This window comes from Anomalospiza imberbis, chromosome 10 (genome assembly GCF_031753505.1).
Source record: "Anomalospiza imberbis isolate Cuckoo-Finch-1a 21T00152 chromosome 10, ASM3175350v1, whole genome shotgun sequence".
Lineage (NCBI taxonomy): Eukaryota > Metazoa > Chordata > Aves > Passeriformes > Viduidae > Anomalospiza > Anomalospiza imberbis.
This window is the reverse complement of record NC_089690.1, coordinates 472,989-484,302: the sequence shown is the minus strand read 5'-3', so window position 1 is coordinate 484,302 and position 11,314 is coordinate 472,989. Positions and strand designations below refer to the sequence as shown.

The window sequence follows — 11,314 nt, the reverse complement described above, 5'->3', positions numbered from 1 at the left end:
GCACCGGCTGCAGCTCCCCTGGCTGCTCCCGGCGGAATTCCAGCTTCTCCTGTGAGCGGCAGCTCCCGGCACATCGCGCCGGGCAGAGGCACAGCGGGGCAAGCGGGGCAGCTGTCAAATGACAACGCTCTAGGTCATGACACAGATCCGTCGCTGAGGGGAAACCCGAGAGTTTGGGGGCTGGCTCGCGGGCGGGTTTTTCTTTCAAGTTAAGAATTCTTTTTTGCTTATGGCTTAACCGCGAGCGGCTCAGCGCTGTAAGCGCCCGCGTGTTCTGCTTCCCCTGCAGGAGCCCGTCCGCCCGCCGCCGCTGTTGGGGATGGCAGCGTAGGATCCCCGCAGGATGGGGGCCCCGCTCAGGGAACGGCCCCGCTGGCTGGGGACCCTCCTGGCCGCCTGCCTGGCCACCCTCCCGGGCATCAGCGCCTGTCCCCGGCCCTGCGCCTGCCACGGCTCCGCCGAGCTCCACTGCACCTTCCGCTACTTCACCGCCGTCCCCCCGCGCATCCCGCCGGACGTGCAGCGCATCAACCTGGGGTACGTGCAGCTGCGGCGTTTGAGCACTCAGCTTGCCTTCCAACGCTTTGCACAGCAATAATTAACCTCCCACATTTAGGGCTAAAAATTAGCCACAGCAATAGGTAAGTCTATCACATTCTGCAGTGCTCAGCAGTGGCTGCAGCCACAACCAGCAGAGCCCGAGACCACCCACAGTAAGGAGAAATTTTGGGGACCTACCACAGGACACATGAGAACTTCAGAAAGTTTTCAACTTAACTTTCCTTTATATTACCTGAATATGTTGTGTCCGTAGCATGGAACCTGGAAGAAGACTGAAATAGATTTCTCTCTGGGGAAGGGTAGTCCAGAGGTCAGAAAGTGGTCTGGAAAAGGAGCAGGGGTATTAAAATCTGCAGAGACTTTGCTGTGATGAAACATCAAGGTCGGGGGTTAGATCCCCCTGTGAGCCATTCACTAAAGGGCTGGGCTTGATGATCCGAGTCCCTTCCAATTCAGCCTGTTTTGTGATTCTGTCACTTAGGATGTCCCACAGCCTTAGGGTCTATGCTTTCATCTGCTGAGTTCCAGGGAAACTTCACTTGTCTGACCATGACAGCCTCCATGGTGGCTCCGTTCTCTGTGTGGTTAAAGGGAATGGATCATACCCAGGCTTGTCTGACTTCATGCAGTTTCCAGCAAGTGTCCTCTCTTAAATCAAATTATGAGACTCCTCAGCAGTATTTGTCTGATCTGTGTGTCCCTTTTGATACACATAACCTTTGAACCATCCAGATGTGTCTGCAGAAAATGTACAAGGAGCTTTTCACTGAAGTGGCAGTGAAGTGAACACAGACAGATGTGTCACTCACCCCATCCACTGGGAATGTTCCTGTCCTGGAAAAGTTACCACCTTTTGTGCTAACGTGAAGGAATGACTTACTTTCCTCTTGGCAAGGGGAAGTGCTGCTTACCTTTAGCCGTTCCCAAAGAGTGGTTCTTTGGTTTTGGGTTGGTTGGATTTAAAAGCTGTGAGTTGGGGCTGACTAAACCCATTCTGTACAGCTACAACAGCCTGAGAAAACTCAGCCCCGTGGACTTCGCTGGCCTGGAGAAACTGGAGTTGCTGATGCTGCACAGCAATGAGATCAGCACAATCCCTGAGAAGGTGTTCAGTGATTTACGTTCACTACAGGTAAGAACTAAATGAGCCAGTGTTACTTTTTGTTATGATTTAACTCTCAGTGATACTGATAAGCAGCCACAGAGCAGCCTCCTGCAGCATTTCGGTTTCCTGTTTCTTACCTTACTCACGTGAAAGTCAACAGCCTTCAAAATCCAGTATCCTCATGGGAAATGTCTTTCCTTCCCAGGTAGGCACTCGATACAGGGGAAAAAGCATGACAAACACATTGGTAGATATCTCTCCGCTGTATCTTAGCAGGCAACTGCAGTCAAAACTCTCTTTCTACAGAGGAGAATGATTGCAAAGCTCCAACTACTGTGTCTCAAAAAGAAAACTTGTCATTGTTAATTAGTTAGTCAGTTTGGGGCTTTTTGAGGATTTTTTTCCACTGACATTTCCCTTTCCCTTCAGTAAAATCCTGTCCCTTTCTAGACTTCATGAAAAAAAGGCCAAACCGTGTAGAAACTTAACACACTGCATATAAACAGTTCTTTAAAGAAATTCCAGTTACCTGGCATTCCTGGTGTGGTGAAGAACTTTCACTGCACAGAGCAGCTTTCAGCATTATTTATTAGGGGTCCTATAATTTAGCATGGCTTAATATTATGCATTTGTTACTTTTTCATGAACAGGTCTTAAAAATGAGTTACAACAAGGTCAGAGTGCTTCAGCAGGATGTATTTTATGGCCTGAACAGCTTGGTACGGCTGCATTTGGACCACAATCAAATTGAATTTGTGAATCCCAATGTTTTCTATGGGCTCACTTCCTTGAGGCTGGTCCACCTGGATGGAAATTTACTTCAGCAGCTGCATCCAGACACTTTTGTCACCTTGCGCTATAGTCAAATATTCAGAATATCCTTCCTGAAGCACATCTCTCTATCTGACAATGTGCTGACTTCACTTCCACAAGAAATGTTTTCCTACATGTCAGAGCTCGAGAGCATTTACCTCCACGGAAACCCCTGGTCCTGCGACTGCAGCCTGCAGGGCTTTGCCAGGTGGGCACAGGAGAGACCAGGTGAGCTGAAGGCTTTGTTTATGCTCTTTAATCCTGTTGTAGCATCTTACTCTTCCTGATACAGGTAACTGTCCTTTATTCATCTATTTATTCTCCCAGAAAAGACTGGAAGATAGGATTTGTACAGGTGTGTGCAATCAAGATAAAGAGATTAATAACACTGCGTTTCCCAGATTAAATGAATCCAGTGGCCATTCCCAAGTGCAGCTTTCCTTAATGGAGAATTTTCCTCGGCCAGTCCAAAGCTTCTGTCACTGGAGAATTCACAGGGAACAAGCTAACTTTTGTGGAATTGGCAAGAGCAAGAGCCACATTGCACTTGATTCTTTAAAACAAAATTCAGGAACTCAAGGGACTCTAGGACTTTCTCTGCTGCTGCCATTCACATGTCACTTCAAGCTTTGGTTTTATTTCATTCAAAAGAACCACTTGTTAGTAGCTATATATCATTTTTAATACTAAAACTTGTAGCACAGAAACTTACTGAAGTTTTCTTCATTTCAGATGTTATAAAGTGCAGAAAAGAGAGAAGTTCTGGTGTCCAGCAATGCCCAGTCTGTGCTAGTCCGAAAACTCATAATGGGAAAAGTTTAGTGGATCTCCCTTCTGCATCTTTCACCTGCACTAAGCCAGTCATCCATGACTCCCTGAAATCCAGAAACCTCACGGTGCCAGACGATGGGGATTTCAGTTTCGTGTCTCCCAAGGACTTGGTAGCTCCGATAGGATCTGTGGCTTTGAATATGACTGACCAAGCAGGAAATCGAGGCAACATGGTTTGCAATGTCCAGAGACCTAAAGAAATGTCTCCCATCTCATTTGACAAAAATGGCCCCAGCAGAGTGCTCAAAACCTCATTCTCAGCATTCCTGGTGTGTGGTATCGATGATGGACACATCCAGCAGCTGTGGAGCATCCTGGCATTGTACAGCAGCTCTCCTTTGAAACTGGAGCGAACTGCGCAGACAGCTGATGAGCCTTTCAGTAGCTACAAATATAAGCAGATCTTCAGTGAGAAAGATGAACTTTTCACCAGTATCGAGGCTGAGCTGCAAGCTGAGCCAGCCTGGCTGATGCAGAGCCAAGTGTCCCTGCAGCTGGACAGGACAGCCACCACGCTCAGCATGCTGCACGTCCACTACGCCACCGAGGCGCAGCTCACTCTGCCCAGCGATGACAAAGACCAGGTGAGACACGACTGGGCCATCATTTCCAGGGACAACAGCACCCAAACAGAGCACACGGTGCTGGTCGGGGGCACCGTGGAACTGGGGTGCCAGGCAGCTGGGGAGCCAGCTCCCGCCGTGGAGTGGATATTGGCCGATGGCAGCAAAGTGCGAGCTCCTCACATCAGCGAGGATGGGAGAATCATAGTCCTCAAAAGCGGGGTGCTGACGCTGCGGACGGCCGACGTGTTTGACTCGGGGCTCTATCACTGCATCAGTACTAACCACGAGGACGCCGACACGCTCCCGTTCCGAATTACGGTGCTGGAGCCTCACGTGGAGCACAACGGGCTCAATGGAGCGCGGCTGTCGGCTGCTCCTGGCAGCACACTCCACCTCCCCTGCACCTCCACGGCTGCTCCGGACGCTGCCGTTACCTGGGTGCTCCCTGGGCACACAATTCTCTGTCACTCTGGTGGAAACAAACATATTTTTGCCAATGGCACCTTGAGAATACAAGGGGTGACAGAGCGAGATGTGGGCTACTTCCGATGTGTTGTAGCCAACCGGTACGGCGTTGATATTTTGGTTTTCCAAGTGCTGATGAGACAGGATGAAACTGCTCTGAAGAAAAAGCACGGAGCTCTGGGAGAGCGGGAAGAAGGCTCTGGCAATGAACTGCTGCTCTCTGCTGCAGCACAGAGACATCCCTCAGGCACTCCAGCCAGCCTGAGAGCTCACGGGGAATCTGCTACATCATCAGCCAGCAGCCAGGGTGCACAGAGCACACGTCACAGGAACGGCCACGGGAAAATGCCTCACTGGCCCTACAGAGACAGAACAGGCAGGCGGTTCAGGGGACACAGGAGACAGTTTGTTTCCTCAGGCAGGAGAGTGGATCCACAGCGCTGGGCAGCCTTGCTGGAGCAAACAAAGAGGAACTGGACAGTGACAGACAAACGAGGAGAAGCTGCAACAGAACCACCCATTGAAGTCCATAAGCTCTCAGAGGTACCCGAGGATGAGGAGGAGACATCTGGTGATCTCATGTCTCCAGAAGAAGAATTCATGATACCGGTAACAGGGAGATCCCCAGTATCTGCTCTGGGGAGAGCAACAGAACCCATGATCACTGCAGGGCTCGAGGAGACTGCGAACCCCCCTCCTGCCTGGGACACCTCTCTCCTGCTCACAGAGCCATTAACTCCCCTACCCTCACCTCTTCCACACCCTGTGGCACCTGCCAGCAAAAGGCCGCAAACGCTTCTAAAACCTACAGACCCATGGGAAAGATCTGATTTGAGTCAAATATCAGCAAATGGTGTAAAACAGCCAGCTGTACCAAGTGGAACAGCCACACTCTTCCCTGCTGGGCAAAAGTCAATATATTCTGGGGAAAGTAATAACCAGCATCCAAAGTCTGCATCCACAACATCCACAACAGAAGCTACAGGCACCAGCAAGGCTGTAACTCCCCAAAACACAGCAGACAAGTTACATATTTTTACTGAGTCTGTTGATAATGTCTCCAGCAAAACAGATCACCAGATCCCTGTGGCGACAGTCAATGCACCAAGCTCTGAATTTGGCCCCATTTATTTTCATAGTACTCAGAAAGGAGGAACCCCTAATCTACCACTGACTTTCGCTACTCATCAGCAAATCCAGATTATCCAGGACGTTCCAACACATCCACCCCAGCTCCAGCAGCACTATGGAAGACGAAGGAAAATTTCTGGTCGGAGACGAATTGTTAGACCAGGACGTATCCCAAGTATGAAAGAGCACCGATACAATTTTGGGAGGCCAGGGTCTGCCAGAGGAAGTACAGCTGTGGCTCCAGGTGTTCAACTGAATATGAACTATGTACCAAATGTACCAACCTTAAATAACTTCATCAGTTTCATCAATCCATTTAGCCCAGAAACACCCCAGTCTTCCCCCTCCACCATGAATATGCCATTGGAGCACCCCGTGGGTACCCATCAAAACACACCATTCCTCAGGGAAGAGGAAAAGAAACATAGTGCAAGGCAAAAAGCTGCTGCCACAGCCATGCCTGTCACTGCAGAGGACACTGCCACTGCTGCAGCCAGTGGATTGGGTGTGACGGGTTTGAAGCCAACAGTTACACTTGTTATTACTCCTCAAACCGACACCAGAGTCACCAAAAGTAAAATACTCAGAGTGGGAGGAAGGAGAGGTCAGAGGAGGAAGAGGCCTCCTAAAACACCTGCCCCAGAGAGTGTGGCTGCAGCCCAGAGCACTGCAGCCACCCCTGCAGCGAGCACAGCTACCCCCACGGTGACAGCTCTTCCATCACCAGCTGTGCCTCCAAGCCTTGTCCCTGCAAAACCTCTCCCTTGGAGCGTCAGTGCAGTCCCCAGGACCAAAACACCAGCTCTGGGGACCCCTGACAGCCCCCAGTCACCTCAGCACAGGCCCACGGCAGCCACACAGGCATCAGCAACCCCAGGCACCTGGAGGAACACGCAGTCAGCAACACCACTGCCTGGCACTGTGACTGCCCAGAGCCCCACCATGGCTCTCCAAACCACACCAGACCCACAGAGGAACACCCAGCTGGCCACGTCACCAGCTGCTAGTTCTGTCCAGACTCCCACCATGGGTCTCCAAACCTCACCACGGCTGGACAAGCCCCCTGGTGCCACGAGTGCCCGACCTGCTGCAGCCAGTGCCACGTCGGGGCCAGCACCCGCCCAGCACATCAGAGCCACTGCTGCGGCAGGAGAAAAGCCCTGCCTGAAAACGGGGGAGGGAGCTGTCCAGGAAAAGCAGGCAGCACAGCAGGAAAAGCCTGGCACCGCAGTGCCAGCAGGAGCCGTGCCCCGCGCTCCTGCTGCAGCCACTGCTGCCAGCGCCCCTCTGCCGGCCCCGGCCGCAGCCGTGCCCGCAGCGCCCCCGAGAGCCTCCGAGCCCCCGCGGGGGCATGGCCAGCTCCAGCCCAGGCCACCCCCCGAGGGCACGGAGAGGGGGAACACACTGCAGCCCCCGCAGATCGCACCTCTGCGGGGAGGGGACAAGGACAGCTCTGTCAGTGCCTGGTCTGAAAGGCAACAAAATCAAGGCACCACCACCCTCCCCAGTCCCATCACCTTCGGTTCTGCAGGCAGAAACCATTTTTCAAAGCCCAGAATAGTCGGAGGGAAATTGGCTGCTTTCACTCTGCTGGCGAATTCTGATGCTTTTATTCCTTGTGAAGCTACTGGGAACCCCCCTCCAACAATACACTGGACCAAGATACCATCAGGTGAGCTTGATAAACCTCTCTAGAATTTACCTTCCATTAGTCCTGTAATTTGGCACCTCTTCTGTGTGCCAAACTCAAGCATTGCTTCGTTTCAGAGTCCTGTGAAATATTAGTGAAACGTAAACTTGGAAACAGTGACAGAGACTCGCTGGAGCATCTTAGTGCTGGCTGAGCTCTTTAGTGAAATTATTTAAAAAATCAAATCTATGTTTAATTATAATTCCTTGCTTATTGTGGGAAGAATTCAGTATTTATTGTACATTACCTGCTATTCCAGGACAGTGAGACAAGTGAAAAGAAAAACGTGGTAAAAACCACTCAAATCCAGTTACAGCTGTGCCAGGTTTGGATTGCAAAGGCCCATGTGCTTTATCCAAACTTTGCTGGAGATTCAGCTTCATTCTTACTTTAAAGCTTTGGCATTCTATAGGCAGAATTCTCTGATTTCTTTCCGGTTTACCGCTGTTGTCTTCGTTTTTAGGGCAGAGCAGAGCAGGCCAGGGTATTTGGGACTGAGGAAACACAACAAGGGGCAGGCAGTGCCAGGCAGTGCCAGGCTGTGCCAGGCAGTGCCAGGCAGTGCCAGGCAGTGCCAGGCAGTGCCAGGCTGTGCCAGGCAGTGCCAGGCAGTGCCAGGCTGTGCCAGGCTGTGCCACGCAGTGACCGCTGCTCCGTGCCTTGCTCCGCAGGGCGCGATGCCGCGGGCCGCGGCGGTGCCGGCCGCTGGGCCGTGCTGCCCAACGGGACGCTGGCCATCGCCCGGGCGGGGCCGCAGGACGGCGGGCAGTACCTGTGCACGGCGGCCAACGCGCACGGCGCGGCTCGGCTCCTGGTCACGCTGGCCGTGCTGGCGCAGCCGCCCCGCATCGCCGGCGGCCGCGGGCGCCCGCTCACCGCGCACTCCGGGAGCAGCGTGCTGCTGCCCTGCAGGGCCGAGGGCAGCCCCCCGCCCCGCATCTCCTGGCTGCTGGCAAACGGCACCGAGCTCCGGCACTCCTCCGCGGGCAGCGGCAGAGCTCTCGTGGAGCCGGACGGCACGCTGGTCATCCGGGCGGTCACCGTGTACGACAGGGGCCTCTACACGTGCCTGGCCAGGAGCCCCGCGGGCACCGACGCGCTGCCGGTGAGGCTGCAGGTGGTGGCGGCCCCCCCCACCATCCTGGAGGAGAGGAGACAAAGCGTGGCAGGAACGGCGGGGGAGAGCCTGAGCCTGCCGTGCACGGTGCAGGGGAAGCCCCAGCCCAGCGTGCACTGGGTGCTGCCCGGCGGCGCGGTGCTGCAGCCGCTGCAGCCGCTGCGCGCCGGGCTGCTCCTGCTCCCTAACGGCACGCTGCAACTGGGCAGCGCGGCCCCCTCCGACAGCGGCACCTACGAGTGCATAGCCACCAGCTCCACGGGCTCGGACAGGAGGGTGGTCAGCCTCGTGGTGGAGCGCAGAGAGACACTTCCAAAAATAGCCATCGCCTCTGGAGAACTGACTCGGCTGAATTTTGGGGAGAGGTTGCTTCTGAACTGTACAGCAAGTGGGGAGCCCAAGCCCAGGATAATCTGGAGGCTGCCCTCCAAGGCTGTTGTGGACCAGTGGCACAGGTATGACACTTTTTTCCCTCCTCCTCTTTGGAGCTTCAAACACTGCCTGCTCTGGTGCTCAACTAAGAGCCCATTACTGCACTAATACACTGTGAACTAAACCAAATTTTAAGTATGAACAGTTGTGAAGCATCTGTTCTAATAGCATCTATATCTAATAACAGACCTATTAACAGATCACACCAGTTGCCATAAGTGAGTGAGGTCTCAAAACAAGTACAAGTCATAATTGAATTAAGGTAATTACTGTCACCATGCACTGGCTGGCTGCTGTCAGTTTAGAGGAGGGGAAGTTATTTTTAACAGATTTGTGAAGCAGGGCTCAGGAGGGAGGGGTTTCTCTGCCACGTCTACCTTTGGGGGTCTCCCCACAGCCCTCCCACAGTAACACTTCACCTCCACCTTAGGAGAGACAGCCCCAGCTCAGGGTGTTCCCAGCAGAACCAGCAGCACTCACATCCACACAACACCAAAACTGACAGTGACATCAGGGTAGGACATGCTGGGTGGGCAGGAGGCATGGGCACAGTGCCTTTGGAAAGGCCTTCTGTGCTGCACCAGGCTGCTAGCACGTTCAGTCCCTTCCAGTGCTCAGTGTGCACCCCCAGCACTTGTTTCCATAATTCTCTTCCTCTCTCTCCCCACAACAGAATGGGGAGTCGGATCCATGTCTACCCCAATGGATCCTTGGCTATTGAAGCAGTTACAGAAAAGGATGCAGGTGATTATCTGTGCGTTGCAAGAAACAGAATTGGGGAGGATCTCATACTGATGAAAGTCAGCATCACAATGAAACCAGCCAAGATTGACCACAAACAGCAGTTCAAGAAACTGGTGCCGTATGGGAAGGATTTCAGAGTGGACTGCAAGGCCTCAGGGTCGCCCACACCAGAAATATCCTGGGGCCTGCCAGACGGGACAGTGGTGAACAACGCGATGCTGGCGGATGACGGCGGGCACAGGGCACGCAGGTACGTCCTCTTCGGCAACGGGACCCTGTACCTCAACAAAGCTGGAGTGGCAGAAGGAGGAGACTACACGTGCTACGCCCAAAACACTCTGGGGAGGGATGAGATGAAGATCCACGTCATGGTCATTGTGGCAGCCCCTCAAATAAAGCACAATTACAAGACACTCATTAGAGTGGCAGCTGGAGACACAGCCCTGCTGGACTGTGAGGCTGCTGGAGAACCCAGGGCACAGATATTCTGGTTGCTGCCCTCCAGTGAGATGATCTCCTCGTCCACAGACAGGCATTCCCTGCACGCCAACGGCTCACTCTCCATCAGCCAGGCCAGCCTGCTGGATGCTGGGGAGTACCTGTGTGTAGCTCGGAACCCTGGCGGGGACGACACCAAGCTGTATAAGCTGGATGTGGCTGCTGAACCCCCCATCATAAATGGTTTATACAGGAACAAAACGATCATGAAGGTGACGGCAGTGAGGCACTCCAAGAAGCACATCGACTGCCGGGCAGAAGGGACACCTCCTCCTCAGATTATGTGGATCATGCCTGATAACATTTTCCTAACAGCCCCATATTACGGGAGCAGGATTGTGGTGCACAAAAATGGGACGCTTGAGATTCGGAACATCAGGCCCTCAGACACGGCAGAATTTATCTGTGTGGCACGTAACGATGTGGGAGAGAGTGTGCTGGTGGTGCAGCTGGAAGTCACAGAAATGCTACGGAGACCAATGTTCAAAAACCCTTTCAATGAAAAAATAATTGTAAAACCTGGGAGAACTACCACACTGAACTGTTCTGTGGATGGAAACCCTCCCCCGGATATAAGCTGGATGCTGCCCAATGGCACATGGTTTTCCAGCAGCATCAGGACATCCCAGTTTTTCACAGGAAGCAATGGGACCCTGACCATCTATAGCCCCGAGAGACACCACGCCGGGCGCTACCGCTGTGCTGCCCGCAACCAGGTTGGCTACATAGAAAAGCTGATGGTCCTGGAGGTTGCCCAGAAGCCCAATATCCTCACCCGCCCTGCAGGGCTGGTGAAGGGGGTCAGCGGGGAGCCTTTGTCGCTCCACTGCCTGGCCGAGGGCAGCCCCCAGCCCAGGCTGGCGTGGACGCTGCCAGGGGGCCGCGTGCTGGACCGGCCACAGGTCAGCGGGAGGCACCTGCTGCTGGAGAACGGCACGTTGGTCATCCGGGCAGCCTCGGCCCACGACGCAGGGAATTACGTGTGCAGGGCCCACAACGATGCTGGAGACTCCTCCCTCACCATTCCCGTCATGGTCGCAGCCTACGCCCCGCGGATCATGGGCAGGCCCCCCCCAGCCATCCACACCATGCCAGGGGCAGCAGTGCAGCTCCACTGCGTCGTGCTGGGCATCCCAAAACCAGAAATCACCTGGGAGTTACCTGACCGCTCCGTACTCTCCACAGCTCACCAGGGCCGGGGGTCTGGGGGCGAGCTGCTCCACCCCACGGGGACTCTGCTCCTGCAGAACCCCCGACCCTCCAGTTCTGGTGTGTACAAGTGCACAGCGAGGAACCCCCTTGGCACCGACACTGCAGTCACCTACGTGCACATCATCTGAGTCAGAAACGCAGCAGGAACG

The 11,314-nt window shown here is 53.9% G+C and overlaps 1 protein-coding gene across 1 annotated transcript; it reads left to right on the top strand.

The window, feature by feature from the left end:
- The first annotated feature begins 279 nt into the window (after positions 1-279).
- On the top strand, positions 280-11,314 carry IGSF10 (immunoglobulin superfamily member 10). The gene is made up of 6 exons (XM_068200075.1): positions 280-537; positions 1,564-1,693; positions 2,317-2,707; positions 3,212-7,144; positions 7,834-8,734; positions 9,385-11,314. Exons 1-6 carry the CDS (start codon positions 344-346, stop codon positions 11,291-11,293), a joined length of 7,458 nt encoding a protein of 2,485 aa, XP_068056176.1. The 5' UTR covers positions 280-343; the 3' UTR covers positions 11,294-11,314.